Genomic DNA, 21,703 nt, shown 5'->3' with positions numbered 1-21,703 from the left:
AAATTTCTTTTGGAGAATCGTTTTATTACTTCGGCTGACTGGAGCTCAGCTGCAGGAGCTGGAGAGGAAAGAGACTTTATCCTGGTTTAAGAGAAAAGACGTGGGAAGCTCCAGAGGGAACGGGCTTCAGGAGCGGTAACTCTGTAACACCGGAGTGAAATTTGCAGTCACCAGGGCGGCGGTGGTGACAGAGTAAAGGGAGAAGGGAGATAGGCAGAGAGGGAGAGGGGAGCAGATACTTGGGAACGCATCGCAGCAGGACAGACAGTCGACTCTGAAGGCGCTCAGCCGGCGACGGAGACGGAGGAGGAAGGTAGGACAGCCTGATAACGACCCGACCATCCCGCAGAGTTGGAGAATGTAGGAAAAGTTAGAGGCATGACCGGAAAGGCGCAGCATTTATGGTCCGGTTAAGCTCGGCGTAATTGATGACTTTTTGTATTGCTCAGTTGTAGTTCCATTTCTATTTTGGTATTGTGGTGTGTGTGTGTGTGTGTGTGTGTTCAGAGCTTGAGCATTATTAATAGTTACTTTATCAAGAAAAGCCTTTTTTATGCGGCGATAATCCAAAGAAATTGGACTGAAGGACAATAGAATAAAATCGCTCTGGCGTTTTTATTCGATCCATCCGTCTAGTCTGTTCAGTGATCGATTTAAAACACAAATTCCTTCAAATCTATTTTAATATTAAGTGTGAAATATGAGTTGCTTTGCGTGTTTGCTCAGAGGTGTCAGGTGTGCAGCGTTAGCTCAGGTAGCTGAGTGGGGAGTCCAGGTGTCTCTGTACGGAGGGCCAAAAGAGCCACAATACTTAATACAATATTTTATTTATGTGATTACTAAAAATACAAATGTATTAAATAAATAAATGCATGTGTATATGTACTTATTAAATATGTCAATATGAATAAAAAGTTAATTTAAAAGGGGAAAAGTACAAAGCAAAATAATTCTATTCATTGATGTCTAAATATGTATTTTTAAAGTCAGTGTATATTTTATGCCTCCATTGTGTGTTTGAAAAATACATTCCCATATAATTACTTACATCTCTATTTATTTTATCATGCTACCATGAACTGATCTAAACTCTTGGGTTTGCTGTTAGGCCCTGACTTCTGATTTGCCATCCTGAATACCAGCTAACCTGCAGACCAATCACCTTGTCCATTGCAAAATTAGCCCCACCCACAAGATTCATGATTTGTTGTGAATAATAATCAGTGTATGGAAATTTTAAATTTTATTTGTGTCTTTAAGGACACCCAAGACTACTTCAGGGAGCAAACACAAGAAAAATTTATAAAATTGAAACATTGAAACAATATACAAAAGATTACAAGATCAAGAAGTTATTCACGCATGAATTTATTGTATTTATTTTTGGTCATTTAATTGATGTTGATGATCACATGCAGCATTTATAAAAGGAACTCCAAATTTCTTAGGATTGTGGCACTCCTGGGGCTCCATACTTCTGGGTATTGCCTTGACAACCACTTATTTATTCATGTGTCACCTGAACTCAACTCACATCAGCTCAAAGGAGAATACTGAACACCTGAACAGTTTTATTGTTTGCATGGTTTACAACAGGCTACATGTGTTTCAGTTGTAACCAAACTGTAGAGTGATACAACATGGACGTATTATTATTTGACTTTATTCACTGAATAACAACTTACATTTGAATAATAGATAATATTTAACATTTTGATGCTTTGCAACAAATTTATGCTTAATCTTTATGGTTTGAGCTCTTTTCTGTGTTCTGTGGGGAGAAGCAGGACATAAATTCTACTTATTTCTGAAATCTTATTTTTTCAACTTAATGTTTGCCATCTGCATAGATTAATAGTTTCCAGTTCAGCAATTTAAAGGACATAAACCATACAATAATATTTGCAGTCAGATGTCGCCTATAAACAGCAGCACAGAATGTACCACATCCATAAATCAGCCTCAACATCGCAGAGGAAGAAATTGTTACAAAACAGCATTAAACACAGATTTGTTCCTTCTTATTTAGAAATAAATACAGCAAACATGTAATGTATTGTTATTTTTGTTAATATTTACATGAAGGTAAAATTAAACTTCAGCCAACATTATGTGTTATAAAAGTTATATATTTGCTAAAGAGTTTCTTATCTATTTAAAAATTAACAAAATGTATATTACCTTACTCTATTTTTAAGATAATGAATAAATCTATAAATGGTAGAAAAAAATCTTACTAATATTTTCAAAACAAACAGATTATAAAACCTTTGACTGTTTACTGAAAGTAAAATGTGTCAGTGTCTTAACAAGCCCACGCGCATAATATAGAATTTAATATTACTCTTTGTTGTTATGGCAACTTAAGACCATAAAATGAAAACATTAATGAGAGTCTAATAGTTGTTGCTCCTCTTTTATTGCCAGCTTCTATTGTAGCATTTCAATCAGTTAAATAATTTATTCATGAATCCAAAGTCATGAATAAGATTCAAACTTTAGCACACCTTTGGTTTACTAATGCTAATTAATTAAAATATAACTTAAGGCAAAATTATGTTAATGCTAACCCTCATACATTTAACATTGTGAAAGTAAGAAACTGAGACAATAGTACCTATACTTCATAATAAAATTACTCCAGCAAGAGTAATAAGTACAATATAGTAAAATACTCCTAAAAGTACATATTTTCCAAAAAGATACTCAAGTAAACATAACTAGTTACTTCCCTACTCTGCTGTTTGGCGTAGGAGGTTAAAAAAAACATGCTGAACACACCATTCCTACACTAAAACACGGTGGTGGCAGCATCATGTTGTGGAGATTCTTTGTTTTAGCAAAACTTTTGAGCTTTTTTAGAGGGGATGAGAACTCAGATGGAGCTACAGTAAATACAGCAGAGGTAAATCTATTAGAGGCTGAGAAAGACTTGGACTGGGGGGACGTTCATCATTCAGGACCCTGAACGCATCACCGTTAGAACAGTGATGAGTTTGTAGACCTGCTGTCACTTCTCCTGTTTTAACAGATTTAATTTCAAATTTGTATTTATGCTCAATGTTGTCCGTCTTTGTCTTCATGTGAATGTTTCACACCTGTTACCGCTTCAAGATGGAAAACTTGAGAGTTTTCTAGTTTTCACACACATATAGAAAATGTAACTTTAAAATAATATGAATTAAAATAATCATCTAATTGTAATATATTTATGATAAAATGCTTTAGGTTCTTTGTTTTGGAAGTCATGTTTCTGGCAGTTTGTCCTCTCAGAGCCTCTGTCACTCTAAATTCATTCAGAAACAAGACGGTTGGAGAAAACCCTCCTGAAACGGAGAGCCCATTTTTAGCAGACGCCTTGACTGACAGGCTCAAATGGAACTCAATAAGAGGGATCGAGAAATGAATTGCAGATACAGTAACTCCTCAGGACTGTCATCTGAAGTTTCACACTCGAAGCAGAGCATCAGGACGGCTGTTATGTAAAGATGAAAAACTGTAAACTTATGGAGAAAAATGAGTATAAAGTAAATAAAGAACTGAAAGCTGATAAATATTTCAAGGAAGAATCAGTTTCTCACCAAACTGTTAGAATAGCTATAATTCAGGAAGTACGTAATGATTGAAAACTGATCTGTAAATCCTCTGCAACAATGTTTAGGTTTATTTGAATAATAAACCTTGCTATTGTTCAACCAGATTTTTAGATTTTGTTGATTTACTTACACTTTTTCCTGAACTTTATTTGCTATGTGAGGAAATGATGACTATTTATAGAAACAAGTTGTACTTGAGTTTGTATAAAGTAGTTAAATAGTTTATTAATTCATGTTAAGTAGAGTAGCATTTATCAGAGAGTCACGCTTTGTGCACATTCACCAGGGTTATCAGTACTATAATACAGTTTAGTAGGCTGACTGTATGATAAACACACAGAAGGGATTCTGTATTGGAATACATATTACACTCGTCCATTTTATTAGGTACGCCATGCCAGTACCAGGTTGAACACCTTTCATACTTTCATATATATTCACTAAGGTGTGGGAAACATTCCTTTGAGATTTTGGCCCATATTGACAGGATTGTTGCTAATTTATCAGCTTCAAATGCATGATAATAAAAATCCCTGATGTAGTCTGTTGGGTTGAGATGTGGTGACACCTCAGGACCCTGGATTATAGTAAACTCATTTACAACAAACCAGTAAGAGAATATTTGAGCTTTGTGACATGGTGCTTTGTCCTGCTGGAAGCAGCAATCAGCGGTCAGGAGGCACAAAGCTCGTCCATTAAGACGTCCACCACACCATTACACTGCCATGACCAGCAGCCTGAACCGCTGATACGAGGCTGGACGGATCCTCGCTCTTATGTTGACACCATATTGTGAACCTGCCATCTGAATCCTGCAGCATAGAAATTTGTCGGACGAGGGAACGTTTTGCAGCAGTCATCGACCAATTTAGTAGATAGTATAGAAATTGTAACCTGATTGCTGTTCTGTGATGACAGGAGTAGCACTCAGTGTGGTCATTACCTGATATCGTCCATCTGTTTCAAGGTCTGATGTGTTGTTCTATTTCATATACCTTACAAGTAACTAGTGGTTATTTCAAGCTGCTGTCTGATGCCTTTCTGCCATCTTTACTCCAATTTGTCTGTTGTCCTCTGACCTCTGACATCTACAAGGCATCTTGATTCACAAGACAGTCAACCAGTACATGGTTAGTGATATTTTGACTGTTCTGTGTAAACTTGAGATGATGTGAAAATCTCAGTGGTTCAGCAGTTTTTGAAGTACTCAGACTCATCTGGTATCAACAACCTTGCAATGTTGACAATCCCCCTTCCTCCTCATTCTGATGCTCAGGTTGAACTTCAGAAACTCGCCACACTGGATGCCTAAATGCATTCAGTTGCTGTTTGTGTTTAACACCTGGAGCTCATTGGAGCTTGACATATCCCTGCCGTATTTTCACTTCCTTCTGCTTCTGTCTGTTGAAGTGGCTGAGATGACAAGTTTGACGGACAATCAGCAAATATGGAGCTTTTAACGGCAATAACGCAGCACAGTTTTACTGGTAATTTTAAAACTCCTTAATCTGTTTCAATCTGTTGGAAGAAAGCTTCATCCATGTGTTCTTTTTGTCTTTTGGTATCTACATAACATTCTCTGTATCCCATGATTACGATCACTGTCTGCTTTCCACTTTTCCAATTTTCCCAGCCAGGTCTCTGGTGGTCCAGCTGCGTGTGGTCATTAAATCAGCCAAGGCTCTCAAGCAGAACCGCAGAAAAAAAAAAATCCTGTAGAAGAGGGGACGGCGGTGAAGATGGTTTTACTCTGCCAGTTGTTTTACAGCATTGCTTTCAGATCCTTACACATATAAAGCTATGTTTTCTCTGAATTAATAATGGGATACAGATGGTTAAATATGAAATCATTGACAGTTCGTATCTAACATTGCTTGAAATACAGCAGGTGCCTATTAGCTAATAGGTATTTGTTCTTGCCTTGAATGATTTCAGAAATTGTAAAGTTTTTAAGGAATGTTTTGTAGGTTCTCATTTATAAATTGCAGAGGAATTCATAGAAGATTTATTTATTTTTTCATGTTTTCCCTTCACAGTTTCATTTAGAACAAAAACAGAAATAGTGTAGTTCCGGTTCTGACAGGTCATAGTTAGTCTTTATGCCTGAACGGGGGCTGAGAGCGTGCAGGGAAAGACGGCGCAGGAGACACAATAAGAGTCAACAGGACTGGAGGCAGGACTGAACAAGGAGAGAGGTCAAGTGTTGAGCTTCAAAGGTCATCCATCCTGAAGAGCAGCTGCTAAATGGTGCGTTTTGGTCTTTCAAGCAGAAGAGACGGTCAGCTGTTGGTAGAATGAACAACCTTATTCCAAAAACGAAGGAAACTAAAGGTGATGGATGTGTCACTGTTGGCTTTTAGCATCAATCTGACACGGTCGTGCATATTTATACTCTCTGTATCCACACAGGTCTCTTCTGGTCGAGCTGCTCCAGGCTCACTGCGTCAGAGAATGGAAAGCTGACAAAAAGCTTCTCTGCTTTTTGTCAGAGAAGCTTTTACCCTAGAGCATTTAAACGAGTGAAAAACATTTAAAAAATTTTGGAGCTTTTTATGTAACACAACCAATCTCATAATTTTAGATGTAGAAAAGGTTCTTTTTTTTTAAATAAACGTTTTGGCAGATGTGAGGTCTATGTGGGCTGAAATGATTTGCATAAAGCTAATCTGTGATCGATTCCAGTCTGATTGTTAGCATCATAATGTACTGCCAATGAGCAGGAGAAGACACGAATAAACAGGTAGCGCTACTGTAGGGTAGTATCTGCCAGCTCTTCGATGTTTTGTTCATTTTCATAAGAGCCAAATACAGAATTTTTAATATAATACCACCAGGGATTAATAAAAAAAACATACATTTTTAATTCAAAGATGTACAACCATTGCTTGTTTGCACAAAGCAAAAATCAACTCTTTTGAGCATTATCATGTTGTAACTTTATTCCCTCATCAAAAACATGCCTTGGTTCTTTCATGAATGGTTGAGAAATCTTTTCATCTCCATGGCAACCATTCATCTGTGCAAAACACCTAGTTGGACTTAGCCTCGCCTTAGAGGCACAGCTCCTCCTCAGAGCTGCAGTTTCCACCTCACAGGCCACCTTTCCCCTGCCACTCCTCCACTCAGCTCCTTCAGACTAGCCAGCACCAATTAGTGAAACTGCACATCTGCTGAGCTCCGTTTAGGAGCTACGGCTTAGTGCAACGCTGGTAAAAATGTTGCTAAAGGGTTAATAGAAGAGTGATGTTATGACGACTTCCTGAAGGCAGAGTTTCAGAAAGAACAGAAGTTTTAAAAGAGACATCCATCCATCCGTCCGTCCGTCCGTCCGTCCGTCCGTCCGTCCGTCCGTCCGTCCGTCCATCCATCCATCCATCCATCCATCCATCCGTCCATCCATTCATCCATCCATCCATCCATTCATCCATCATCTACACTCACTTATCCTTGCAGTCATGAACAAGGCAGGACCCCAAGAGTTCACCGTAGACATGCCACTAGTCCATCCCAGGGTGACACAGACTATTTGGTCTCTAAATTGTCCTACATGGCCGTGTGTCTCTACTAACAGTTAAGTTTTTGTACTATCAACTGCTCCAATGTGCAACAGCCTGATAAGACATTTCACATAACACAAATGTGCTGTAATGTCGAGGCGACATCATTTTTGACTTTTATGTTCCGTTTGCTTTCTCTTGTAAGAATGTATTTCCAAAGTGAATAATTAGCAGTCAGCTTTGTGCTCAGGGCATGCCTGGTGACTCTATGAGCCACCTTGTTCTTTTCACCCAGCTCCTGTTGCAGGAATCAGGTTTGCTGAGTAAGACTTTTATAGAATTGTGTCATGTTGTAGATGAAGAGATTGGAGGGTTGGGATATTCTCAGCTCATCAGAGCATTGCCTTCATCCCATCTTTCTTGACAAAGCCGAAGTGTCTGCCGCTCTGTGTTTGATCAGTGTGTTAATGAGTGATGTCCTTTTGATGAGCGCTGAGAGTGGACAGACTTCTCATTGATTTGCTGTGATAATCCAGATCTGGCTTCAGGCTGAGGCCCAGCGTGCTTCCTGTGAGAGGGGTGCCTACGAGGTTGAGCCGAGTCAGACACAATTGCCTTGTAATCAATAATATTGAGTGCTGTAAGCCAGCAGGATTCAGGCATGTGGCCTTTTTTGGAGGAACATGTTGGGTGCAGACGTTGCCCATAATGGCTCTGAGACATTAAGTCACATCTTAATACACATACATGTACATCTAAAAAAAAATGTAACATTGAGAAAACGTCTTTATGCAACTCATTTCAGAAAGTGAAACGAATATATAGATTAGATATCTATGCCTTTTTTCTCTAATCTTGATGTCTCAGTACAGCCAATCCTCCAGGGGTTCGGGTCAGGCCAGTTTGCTGGTCAGTTGAACCAGTACCACCATGGCCACTTGGTCACTGGATGACATGCTGACCCAGATCATCACTGACTAGAAGCTTCACACTGGATGTGAATTTGCTGCCTCTCCAGTCTTCCTCCAGACTCTGGAATCTTAATTTCCAAATAAAATGCAAAATTCATTCTTCCCCATGACCATGTAACCTACTGACCCAGACTGACCGATCACTCAGAGACTCAGAAAACCTTTGTAGGTGTTTAGAGGTAATTAGCTGGTTAGACAAGCTAGACAAAAGAATATTGGTATGTTTATCTACCTTTCTACACCACAAAATAAACAGTTTTTAACATGTTATGGATAAAATGTAACCAAGTAGGTAGAATGATAACACTAAGAGCTGATTTTTAGTAATGAATCAAAAGAGTCGATTGCCATCAAGTGAGACCGGCTAGATGGCGACTTATCTTCTCAAAAATAGGAGAAATATTAAGAAGAGGAACCAAATCAGCCCACTTATGCTGAGGCATCATATTTATTTGAATGACAACACTGAGGACAGTTTGAATACTGAGTTTGTTTCTGCTTCTGTTATGATTCTGTTCGGTAGATTTGCTAGCAGTGTTTAGTTCAGTTATTTATTTATTTTTGTTTAAAAAAAATAAAAATTTGACTAAAATATTACACAAAAATAGGAATACCTGCTTTTGCAACAGAACAAATACATACAAATAAGGCTTCTCATAACCAAATGCAACAACATTTATTAACATTCATATTTGCCAAGTTAAGCTTAAAGATAACAAATTATGAGCCATTTGGGAACCAAAATAACTTGATCTTCATTGGGAGTCGAGCAAAAAGAGCCAAAGTTTCCATCTCTAGTTAACACAAATCTTGAAAATGACTCCTGTGATGCAGATTTATCTCTGAAAAGTCTCTGGTTTAAAATCATGATGGTATATTTGAAGATAGAAATTGTACTTCTTTCCACTGTAAGCATCAATTAACAAAACTTGATGGTATTGTCATGGTTTTTCCTGCTATACTGCATAATTGTTTGCAATGCACCATCAGTTTAGGAAGAAGGGATTCTGAAATGTACCAGTTATCTTTAAGGCCAAAGTTCAATACATTTCTTTATGATTTTAATAAAAACAACAGTAAGGTAGATCATGTCCAGGTGAAAAAAACAACCTTAAACAAAAACACTGAGGTTAGGCAGATGTGATGGAGGATGCTTGAGAGAACATGAGTTCATTGCCTCAGTTGGGGCAAAGGGTAGTAAAGGTTTGATAGATGGTGACATTGCAGGCAGTGAAGTGAAGCAGAGCTGCAGATGCTGACCATCATCTAAGCTTTATGCTCTCCACTGTGACTCCATGATCCAATTAAAGGGCTTCTTTCATTCTGATCACCTCCTCTGGATTTGGCTGGATTTTAGAATTTAAATCATTAAGTTGGACTGAATACTGAGACCTAAAAGCCTTTCTGACAGCAGCTGACAGCACTTTTTTATTTCTTTGACCATTAGAAACCCTTCGAAAGCTTTGCATGAGGGAGTTCAGTTTTTCCATGAAATAATCAGGCCTTTTCATGAACGATGGCACCCACAATCTGTTATTGATGAATTGGTTTTAATTTTTGAGTGTGGAAGCTAACACCAGGCCTCATGCTCGGAAAGCAAAAGGCGCTTTGATTGCCACCCTCCCCCCCACATTCTCTCCACACCACATTGTGAGTGGAGTGATTGGAGCGACGCGTACTGTATTCACCATAAAACACATTACTTTGTCAGACAATAGCCTGGGTCTGCTATATAAGGCCATAAAATGAAACTAATTAACATGCCATTTTCTGTTATAATATTTCAAGAGCTACCATAACTTAACAATAGTGGAATACATAGTATGTTGAACAGAGGAGCAGCAGGAAGTGCTGTTCAAGACGAATGCAACATTTTCCTCACTATAGTTAGAAGGAACATATTGTTCCAGAAACGCAGGATAACAAAATAAAGATGGACTCCGATTTGTTATGCTCCAAATATTAGGAGGTGACATTTAAGAAACTTTAATTTAAATTGGCATTTCAGAGACAAACAACTTGTTTATTAAGAATTTAAAGCTTAAAGAAGCTTTAATTGCTTTAAAATTGGTTGAATTGTTCAAGGAGAGTACAGAGTAGCTTTCTGGTGAATATTTTGATAGTCTTGGCTTCTTTCTATGTACAGATACATCTACACAGTGTAGTCTAAAATGTAACCATAATAATTATTTCAAAAGATTTTCCACCTTTAATGTGACTTTAGTTGAAACATTTACTCACTATAAATTATGATGAACCTGGAATAAAGTCCAGCTGTCAAATTCATAACTTTTGTCTAGTTAAAGGCACAATTTGCAAAGGATAAAAGAAAAGGGCAAAATAATCAAAATCTTTTTATTGTGGAAAAGTGTGGAGTGTTTCTACTAATTATTAACCTCCTTTTAAGTGTGAAGCATTTTTATACTAAAAATAAAACTGTGTTTTTGGACATCAAAATAGGCATATTTTTAAATAGAAAATGGTGTGAAAAGCTCAACAAGTTATGCTTTTCTGCAGACCAAGTAGATTTTGTCTACAGAAGCAGGAGGAAGATGGCTCAGTGCTGAGCCTGGTCTAAATTACAAGAGCCATGTCTGGAACAAAGTAACTCCTCAGCTTAGCCACAGTCAAACCTGGTAGTAGCAGCATCATGACCTGGTGTTAATTTTCTGGTTGTTTTCGATAAAGTGATGGAATTACAAACAGTTTGTCACTCAGATCCACTCAACAGCTCCAGGTTTCAGGTAGAAAGTTAAAAGTTTGTTCAGGAAATACTGAATATCATGTTTAATTGACCAGATTCATATTGTTACATTGGTTTAAACTGAGACTTGTGCATTTCTGTGATGCACAAATCCTGCTGTTACAATGAGGAGAGACTCAAAAGTTCAACTGCCTGGTGGGTTTCAAACTCTGTGCTGATAATCACTGACAGCAACAAGGAACGACACACTCCTTCACTAAACTTTACAATATAGATTATTACCATAACTTTTAAGTTATAATAAAATTAGATTCTGTTTCCCACATTTTGTCACCGTCAAGACTAGTTTGCTTAGTGTGGTGCATATGTACTGCTACACTGGGTAAATGATAAACCTTGATACATATTCAGACAAGGCAGGTAAATAAGCATTATCATCCTTGTCTTTAAGGATCAATTATTGAAGAAAAGACTTACAACCACAACAGTCATATCCAGGTAATTAGACGAGTCTTTGCCATGGCAGCAGATGAGCTCTTAGTCTGTTTGTGCTGCATTTTGCCAGACTGCTGGATCGAAGCCATGAACACAGAGTGGCTTGGATCAGACTTAACTGACTTCTTCAAGGTCTCAGCTGTCTGAAGATGAAAGGTTGCTCAGTGTTGTTTCTGCAGTTTTACTGCACAGGCTGACAATGGCCTGCGGTCTCAGTTTGTGTTTCAGGTTAAGCGAGTCACACCAGCAGTGAAAGGAAGAACTCTGCACTTATTCACTAAAACACTCCGCATACACAACCTCAAATCACCAACAAGATTCGAACCTTTCTGATTCAAAATGAGCTGCTGGGGTTTCCTCTGCAAAGAACCAAAGTTATATTTAAATCCTAGTCTGAAATCAGTTTGTCATGTGTGTGTGAACTTATTTTAGAGTTATGGGGCAAAGTGTGTAATTCAAAAGACCATCCAAGTTTTCCTCACACCCAGCTGGTCTGTCTGTCTCAGCCTGTAATCATCATTCATAATGATGAAGCCATCATCTCCAAAATGTCCCCAAGCGTTAGAGAAAGGAATGGTGACAAGTCAAGGAGGCGTGTGTGTGCGTGTGTGTGTGTTTGTTTTTTACAGCTACAAAATGGACAGGCAAACCCAAAGTAAGGTCTCCTCGAAATATAAATCAATGTTATTGTTCAATAATATTAAATAGATGTTATATTATTTAATCGTTAAAGACACATTGGGCTGCATGGTGGTGCAGGTTTCTGTCTTCCTGCTGTTGGGCTTAATTGACTGTCTTTTCGTGACAGGGAGGAACTCTAATTATGTTAAAACATATTAAAACAGAAAGCTGACATTTTTATCTCTTGTGTTGTAGGGTGGATTCACATCAGCCCTCTTTGGTCCATTTTAATCCAACTTTAGTTTATTTGCTTTGAAAGTCCGGTTTGTTTGGGGGGGGAGATATGGACCAAAAAAAAATAAAATCTCTGGTCCTACAAAAAGGTCTCGCTTCAGTTGAAGTGAACTCTGGTTTGGTCCAAATGTGTATGTGAACGTCAAGCGGACCAGACACCGCTCTATAAACAGGAAGTGGACTACAGCGCAGAGCATTCTGGGTAAATACAACCTAAACAAGCATGAGTCCAGCGCAAGCAGGAGAAATGGCTCATGGTCTTTTACCAAAGAGAAATCCTGCAAAGGCTAAAATCTGACTGAGGACGTTTATCTCAGTGTCTTCAGAGGTTTTTATGTCATTTCCCTCAGTTGTTCCTGGTGCAGCGCCCCCACAGGCGAAGGTGGGAACACGTTTTTCAATTAGTTTGATTCGTTTGACTCAGGGAAGTATGAAAGCACCTACTGAAAATGTAATGATTGTTGCAATTTTGGTCCCCAGTCGAACCGAGTTAACTGGACTATCAGGTGTAAAAACAGCTTTAGATACGATGAATCCATTGTTAGCTGTGTAATGTGAATAAACATGTGTACAACTGAAACCTTTAGAGTATCTCGTTTGTTATAGGATCAAATTTTTAACCTGATCAGGTAAAAGGAGGAAGCGGTCAGGAGTTTTAAAATGGGTCACAGAGAAGACAACAGAGTCGAATAAGGTAGGGAGCATTGCACATCGCCATGCAGGCTGCATGCTCACAGGAAACAGAACAGAATAATTCACAGGAAACAGGAATCCAAATGAAAACAAATGTATCTTTTATAAACACGTGAACAGCTCATAGAAACACCTACATTCACAGAGTGATCTCATATATTTATACAACACACACTGACAGACCATTCTTTACCTCAGATTTTGTTTTCACTCCCCTGTATGTATGAGCTACTCTGTATAAATTGAATAACCTACATATTTCTGCATATTTTTCATCTTTAAGAGCACAATGGCACAAAACCGTGTTTCTGCTGGATGTGTCACCTTTAACTCTGCTGTCAGTTTACTCTGAAGTTCTTATCATAACATATATGCAACAAATTAGCGTAACAAGTTTTAGTAAGAAAAAAAGATAGTGCAGAAGGAGAAAAAGGTAAATCAGTATCAGAATAATTTATTATAGATTATTACAGAAATGTGTTTTAAAGTAGTGCTTTTCCTGCACATGTTCCGGCTCTTTATTCATTTTGCATTCAGAGTTTATGATTTTCTTTAACAGTCTTTATTTTTGCACAACATGGTTTACAGAAAATAAACTAACCATGAAACTGATTTTTTTCTGTTTGTGTTTTTCCTGCAGGTGTTGGTGATGTCGTGGGGTTCGTGTGTGGGTTTAGGGGGCAGGATGACGGCTGCCAAGATCCTCCTTCCCTTCCTTGTTCTTCAGTCATTTTGTGAAGGTGAGTCCTTCTTCCTATAAACAATAACTGTGCAAAGCTGCAAAGACTAGAGTTTCATTTTTTGAGATTTAATGTAAGAGAAAGGTATTCAGGCTGCATAACTTAAAAGGTGATCACAGGTTCTGAGCTCAGTGCATGTGCTTTATTTTAAAGTCTTCATATTCTCAGTTGCAGAAAGTGGAACATAACGCTTTCTTGCAGTTTTCTTCTGTGTAAATCTGTGAATTTAGACTTCAGTTATTTAAAAAACTGTAAGACCTATGTAAAATAAAAAGAAAAGCTTTAAAGAATCTACAGGGCTATGAATAAATGTTTCTCTTATAAACGGTGAAAAACAAATTGCTTGAGGTTTGATCACAAAACTTTAAAGTAGTTCTTCCCAAGCTATTTGTAGCAAAAGCAGCGCCTCCATAAACTCTAGTGCCACCATCCTGGCATACATTTTAAAATGGAAATAAAATCACCTGAGCTTTTTTTCCAGGCTGCTGAGTCGTCACATAAAGACAAAACTAAGAAAAGAACATATTGTTCCTGTTTATTGGCACAGCAGATTTGAATGGTGAAATTTCCGATGTAGAAAACCAGTGAAGTTTTCCTGAGGTTTTAATTCCAGGCAGAGAAATCACTGCACTCTCATCAACAATGACTTCAATTGTTGATGAAGGATAGATTTGCACTTCTGATGGTTTGAATCTTATTTACTATTTTACTTACAGCACTGTACCTTTGTTTGTGAACATTTGGTGTTTGAAAGAATTCAAGAAAAACTCCTGGTATATTTTTGATGAGGAAGTAAAATCATAAAATGATGTAAAACTCAAAAAACTTGATTTCACACAACACCCCTCCTTCAAGGTGTTACTACGCCTTTTCTCCTCTATCTTGTTGCTCCCTTCGTCCCTGGTTTCTTTCATCAAGCTCATTAGCACACTGACCTTGTGCTAGCTTCCAGCGCTGCCTCTCTGAACCAGCAAATTGGATTGATGATCACGGTTGTGATTATTTTGTTGCTGTAATCCATCTGCATTTCTCTATTCATCCGGTGCTGACTCACCGTAATTAAGCCACAGGTACAGAGACAAGCCCATTAACCCGTCTTTCTCGCCACCTTGCATCCAATAAAGTACACTCCAGGCCACACTGACAAGCCAGAGATGAGCATCTTATTCCGCTCATAAGGACACATGACAGCAGGAAAACCTCCTGCTTTGAAAGCAAAGACTCAGTCACTCAAGCATTCTCACTTTAAACAGTTTTGAGTCGTCCCTCATCAGCTTCCGAGTGTCGGTTGTCGACCACACAACTCAGTTGATCAAAGACCATTTGTTCACTGATCTTTTAAAATAACCTGTGTGTATCATACCGCCTCCTGACACCACAGAGAGCTGCCCAAACACAATTAACCCAAAAACAGCCATTTAAAGAGTATAGTGCTTGACTGGAATAAAACCTTGTTTTCAGATCAGAAAGAGGTAATTCAGAATAAAGTTACTGGAAGAATAAAACCAGAAACGATGTAAAACACTCATTTAAAAATAAAAAAAATACTGCAGGCTTTAAAAAAAAAATTTCATAGATTAATCAGCAATATTTTCAAGTAGAAGTTAAACCTGCAGGCTTTGTTCTCCGATTATAATGTACATGTAGTAATTATAAATAATTTCAGATTTTATATGTCTAGTATTTTGATACTCTGCCCTCCTCATATGTTTCTGTTAGTGGGAGCTAATGTTTATGTGAGCTATGCTACTTTAGCAAAACTCAGATGACCCAGCTTTCTACTAGCATGTAAACGCACCATCTACAAATCTGGGAGCTCCCGAAGCGTGAAATGAGTCTCAAAAATACTCCTGCACTCGTAAACGGATATGTACGTAAATGCAGTTTTACGTGTGTGTACCAGGTGACTTGTGTGTACTTTTTCAACATTTGTAGGTTTATTTTATTTTTAAGGTTTACAAATCCAGGATTACACACGCACAGATATTTTTACACACGCACAGATATTTTTACACACGCACAGATATTTTTACACACGCACAGATACTTTGAGACTATTTTCACTCCATATGAAACGACTGATATTTTTAAGAAGGGTCTATTTTACACAGGAGTGGTGTGTCCAGTGTTCTGTATACACTGCAAAAACACAAAATCTTATGAATCATTTTTTTCTAGTTTTAATGCAAATATCTTAGTGCACTTAAAATAATACAAAACTAATTTACAAGTAACTTGTAATAGGAACTTGTTATAAGTCAATAATTCCTTAGATTTGATGAGTTGATAACTGGAACCAATCTGCTAATAATCTGCTAATAATCTGCCAGTGGAACAAGACACTTTTCCCATATTATCAGTCATGATAATATGGGAAAAGTGTCTTCATTTAGGAACTTGTCTAGAGTCAATAATTTCTTAATATTGATTAATAAAGTACTAATTATAAGTTACATAATCTGCCAGTGGCACAAGACACTTTTTCCATATTATAATTTATGGGAAAGATGCACTTTTTCCCTCATAAATATGGGAAAATTAATAATATGGGAGAGTGGAACAAGGCACTTTTCCCATATTGTAATACAAAACACGTTTTTGTTGAAAAGTTACTTGTACATTAATTTTATCTTATTTCAGGTGTACTAAGATACTCGTACTAAGATTTTGTGGTTTTGCAGTGTAGTGTTGGTTTTCTGCATGTTTTTGATTCAGACCTGTTTACTCTGAGAATTTAGTGTAGGTTTTCATTTTGTGCCAATCTCTTTTTAGTTTCAGATGATTGACTGGATAGAGCTTTGTGAGAAATTCAAAGTTTGGAGTTTTGTTTTATTAAATTTAAAATTCTCTACTTTCTCCCTGAGCTGCTGTGGTCCTCGGTCTTCATGATGCTTTTTGTTCACAAATTTCTCTTATTATAACATGGTTGTAATTTTGAAAAGACTTGTATCTGTATTGACTAAAAGTAATCCCAGAATAAAGCTCCCTGTCCCTCTCCTACAGCAGTAATTCAGCATACATTGCACTCAGTGATGCCAACCAAGTGGTACACAGGTAAATGTCTGCAGTGAAACTCAGGTGAATTGTGGCGCGTTGCACTCAGTGATGACAACAGGGATGTAATCATCGTTGTCACTGCAGGTCATGAGGGAATTAATTTTGGAGAAGAGCTCTGCTTCAGCCTAATATTTTCCCAGCTTCTGTTGATTATTATGCCCATTTGCTCATTAGAGTGTCACAGAAAAAGTGCCAAATGTTTAATGTAGCCATTTTAAAAAGTACGTTTCAGACCCATTCTGCATCCCAGCAGCTGCAGAGGGAAAGCAGATGGTGAAATTAAAGATTTACCTTTGCTTTCAAGAGGATGAAGACAGTTTCAAATGAAACATGTGTAACAATACATACAGTGGAGTTATGAATCCCTGGTCTGTGGCCAATATACAGTGTAGTTCAATCTGAGTCTGGACTCACCATGCAGTCATCTGATGAAATACAAAATGAAAAAGTAAAGAAATGACTCAACAACAAAATATACAACTTATATAGTGAACTGGTAAAAAATGACCACAAAGTTGGTTTGTGAAAATCTGCCTGACTGGAGATCCACTCAGTGCACATTTTATGTCAGAATCTTTCAGCGACAAGTTAACTAAAAGGTTTGCACTGTTCACAAATGAGGCCAAATTTATGTCTTCTGACACACAAGCTGCTGTAAACTAACATGTCATGATGATAAAATAATATCACAACAGATTAAAATATTCAGGAGAAAATGATATGATGCGTTCCACAAAAAATCTGTACATCCAACATACAGTACAGACCAAAAGTTTGGACACATTTTCTCATTGAATTCAATGAGAAAGTGTGTCCAAACTTTTGGTCTGTACTGTATATCTAATATATTTTAGGTTTAACATCTGCTGAGTAATTCATTTGGAGACGTCACATGTGGAAAAACATTCTAACAGGGTCTTTATCTAATAAACAGATGGATTGGATTGATGATTTTGGTTATGGTTATTTTTTTGTGATTGTTGATGCTATGAGGTATAAATACCTTTATTCATAGCTAAACAACTGATGCACTGAAAATACAGAAGCAAAACTTTGCAGCTTTTAAAGTGACTCATTCTGCAGGTTAGTTTAACCTAAATAGTGTTCATGTGCTTCAGTTCAGACACCTTACATTACAACACGTTTTCTCTATAAATGAATATTAATGTTTGAGATTAGTTGGACATCTGCATCTTCAAATATCAAACTTTCTATCATCTGAATTCTGTATTCTGTTTTCAATGGCCTGAATATCTCAAAATATTGTAGGCATGAACCCAACAGACTCAGTTCAAGCAGCTTTTAGACCATGATGTTTTAAAATACATTTAGTATTTAGAAATCGTTGTCTTGATTTAGCAGACCAAGCGGTTTGCTTTTCTCCATGGTCTAGTCCTAAAACCTACAGTGATTTTTAAACATATTTTGTGAGCAGAAATGGAGTCAGCAGACGATGAAATACTGTTATTATATTCATCATTGTGAATTACTTTTTTCCTTCTTCTCCACAGGCTCCAATCAGCCGCCACGCTTCCTGAACTACTTTTTTTCAACTTACCTCCTCATCTATGAAGACATGCCTATTGGTGAGTTTGTCAAGTGTCAACATGTTACATTAGATGTGTGAATGGAGACTTTAGAAGAGTTCTTCACTTCTTTTTAAACCTAAATACTGCTCAAAGCTCCTGCTGACAGATGCTGTGGCAAAACACTGAGAGGCTTTATGTATTCTGTGCATTCTTTTCCAATGATATGGCAATCTAGAGTTTGAACTTCCGATAAACATCACAGACCTCTTGGACTGGATGTGATATAAATTGAAATGGCTTTAGTTACATTCTTTTCATTTTTTTGTCCAAGAACTTTTTTATGTGGGTCATTTTTTTCTGAAAATCAAAGACAAGGTTGTGTCCAGTTCCTGGTGGAGCCGTTATTCTCGTATTTATAATGCTTGGTTGGTTGCAGTGATTGACAGGGCAATTTTAAGATGTCTAGCTTTTCATCCTCTCTTAGTGCGTTATTGGCTTAGAATTAAAATCCCTTTTATAGGATTGATTTTTCTTGAAGTTTACCTTTTTTCATCTCATGATCTTTACTCTTCTCCACTCTGTCAACACTCCAAGTGCGAGTATTTTATCGTTCTCGTCCTCAGTTGTTTTCTGTGAGTGGGAACATGTCTCATATTTCCTGTCTCTTTCCCAGTTTTGTCCTCTACATTATTGTTCATGTATATTTGTCCCTTGACGAGGACAATGTGTGACATACACTCAGAAAAAATCTAGTATGGTTTGAATTTTCATTGGTTCATGGAGGTCTGGCTGTTGTCACAGATGGGTGGTCTCAAAGAGCAGCTGAAGATTGTTTCTCTTCAGCTGGTTATCACAGCATAAATTTATCTAATGTAGAATCAGTTAATTAATAGCAAGTGGATGCAAAGGTTTGGGGTGCAAATGTGTTAAAAATTTATTTTTATACACGGTTTCTATAGAAAAGTTAACATTCAGGGACAATAAAAGAACTGAAGAAGGAATAATCTTTAAAAGTAAGAACTGTTAATAAAGACTGATGAAGACATTACAAGTTTATGCTTTTATAAAAGAAGAATCATGAGCAAAAGATGAAAGAACTAGAGAAGACAAGTTATTGAGAACTGTTTAAACTCAGATTGTCATCCCCTAATCAAACGTTTGACAGTTTGCATTAAAAATTAAAAATCTGTAGGAAAATTTTACATTCATGTCATTTTCTGTCAGACATTTACACTCTGATGTCCCTCTGATGGTAAAGGCAAAATGATTTCTGTCTCTGAACGTGGCAGGATTGTTCTGCTGCACAAACAATCCACTCACTGTGCTGCAGTAAGGCGGCCATTTTTACATTTCTGCAGTGGTTTGGACCAAAAGGTCCAGTGAGAAATCACAAAAAAAATCCCCTGCGCTAAATTGGAGGATCTGATAAGACTCTCATTTCCCAAGGGACATGGAGCACAAAACATGGGACACTAAAGAATCATCTGGACAGTCCTGATGGCCTCCAACATTAAGCAGACTGTTACATTTTATGTATTTTTATGTTTTAATATTCTTATTTTTATGCTTGTGTTTTTGTGAAGCATTTTGTGATTTTAATGTCTGTGATCGGTGCTATTTAAATACATTTTACTGACTTTTACTTTCTTACTTATAAAGAAATCCTTCTCTTATTTTAACACTTTTAGCTCTTTTTGGGAGCTTTTGATCTATGGTTTTAAACTTTTAACCAGCTTACTTGTTTATTTTTTAGTTTTTCAATAAAGGGCCTATTTTTTCTTCTTTTTTGCATTGTGTGGCCCGACTTATAACCTGCTTACAACTGGGAACATAGTTTGGAAAACCTTTTAGAGCATAGCACTCAAGTGAGGAAGCATAGCACTGCCTCACTTGAGGAAGTGATTACATTATGAGATTTTTTTTTTTTTTTTGCAGTCTAGCCTCATTTGAATCTGTTGTATTGGTTGTAAAGAAAAAGTCGGTGTAAATTCAGTGTGAAAAGGCCCCTGGACACCTGATTAGTTTATTCTGAAGGTTTTACACTGTAGAGTCCAACTATCACTCTGCCAGCAGTAAATCATTAACATTATGAGCTCAAGGACCTTTGCTCTATATAAACGCAAAGTTGTTTTTTAAAGTGTAAGACCATTCTAGACGCAGGGCTTTGTTCATAAAGTGAGCTTGTGTGCTAACCAAAGAGGGACATGGATGTGTTTCCCCAACCAATATGCTTGGATTGCCCTCTGGCCATGAGTTACTGCTCTCCTGTGAGGCAGCTGGGCCTCGGTCCAGTCCCGCCCTCCACCAGCCCATTGAGCTGTCAGTCATGTCCTTGGCCTGCTCAGTAATGGCTTCCCCCAGTGATGTGACTGTGAGGCTGGATTGAGTGATCAGACAGTGACAATTTGTCAAGATTATTGTTTATTAGCTCAGCAGATGTCCTCATCGAGGTGGTCCTTCGGTTCAAACACACACACACACACACACACACACACGCCCACACACGCCCATGAGTAAATGCTTCCATAATCTTTGGTGCTGGATGACGAAGTTATGCTTTTTTTAAATTTAGAATTACACGTCATCCTGTAAACTTGCCCAAACAAGTATACGTACCTGCTGTTTTTTTCATTAAGAACGTAAAGTAACAAGTAACTCTTAGAACTGGTGTTTTTCAAAGTGAGGTCACTGTGGGGCCTCAGAAAGTTGTCTGGAAAATGAGGGAAAAAAATAAAAAAGAATCCTGCACATTTTTAAATCTTAAATTCAAAAGTTAAAATATTTTTATTTAAATGTTGTTTCTGATCTCATTTTCTGATTGGCTGCCAGTCAGATCCATTAAGTGGATTTTCTCCTGAACCCAAAGCCAAACCTAACCCATAGCAATGGAAACATTTCGGACAAGAAAAAGACCATAGGGAATCCCAGATAAAACTTATAATCAATAGAGAGAAGTGTGATGAAAAGTTGTATTATCTGGTAACAAAGTCATAAGACATTATCTGATAAGAAAATTTTACACCATTGAACTCATGGCCATCTAAAATCAGAAGGTATGAGGCAGCATTTATGCTAAATGGCTAATAATTATTGAGTGTTGAGTAAAAAAAGTTCTAAAAGTTGATGATTATTTATTTTCTAGAGTTGTCTGTGGGTTTGCACAGGGGCCCCTGCCCAGAGGTTAATGCTCTTTGGGGGGCCATGGCATGGAAAGGTTTGAGAACTCCTGTTTAACCAAACTGTACAACCCCAACACATCGCTCAGGTTTCCAGAACTGCTCACATTAAGTTATCATGGGTCTAATTTGGTGACGTCCTGGCGGTGATGGAGCAGCATCTGGTTCATGTGAGTAGTTTGTGACGTGACAGCAGCACAAAGGAAATATTGATACTGTAGGACAGAGATGAGGAAAACACTCCTCCAGTCAAACTGATCCACCACACTCTGGTGGCGCTACTCCACCCTGCTTAGCGAGCATATCAGAAAGCTCAGTGCGTGACCTCTT

General features: G+C 37.6%; 1 protein-coding gene across 5 annotated transcripts in view; it reads left to right on the top strand.

Annotated features, from left to right (window-relative positions):
* Nucleotides 1–237: 237 nt before the first annotated feature.
* The window catches only part of cdh23 (cadherin related 23), a 188,493-nt gene continuing 167,027 nt past the window's right edge, over nucleotides 238–21,703 (top strand). For all 5 annotated transcript variants that reach the window (XM_023327715.1, XM_023327714.1, XM_023327716.1 and 2 more), the window contains exons 1-3: nucleotides 238–313; nucleotides 13,512–13,611; nucleotides 18,180–18,254. In XM_023327715.1, the coding sequence (XP_023183483.1) occupies nucleotides 13,521–13,611; nucleotides 18,180–18,254 (166 nt within the window). In that variant the 5' untranslated portion in view covers nucleotides 238–313; nucleotides 13,512–13,520. The remainder of the gene's footprint in view (nucleotides 314–13,511; nucleotides 13,612–18,179; nucleotides 18,255–21,703) is intronic.

The sequence above is a fragment of the Xiphophorus maculatus genome, chromosome 22 (genome assembly GCF_002775205.1).
Source record: "Xiphophorus maculatus strain JP 163 A chromosome 22, X_maculatus-5.0-male, whole genome shotgun sequence".
NCBI lineage: Eukaryota > Metazoa > Chordata > Actinopteri > Cyprinodontiformes > Poeciliidae > Xiphophorus > Xiphophorus maculatus.
Note: the sequence above shows the minus strand (reverse complement) of the source record. Positions and strands in the feature narration are given on the sequence as shown.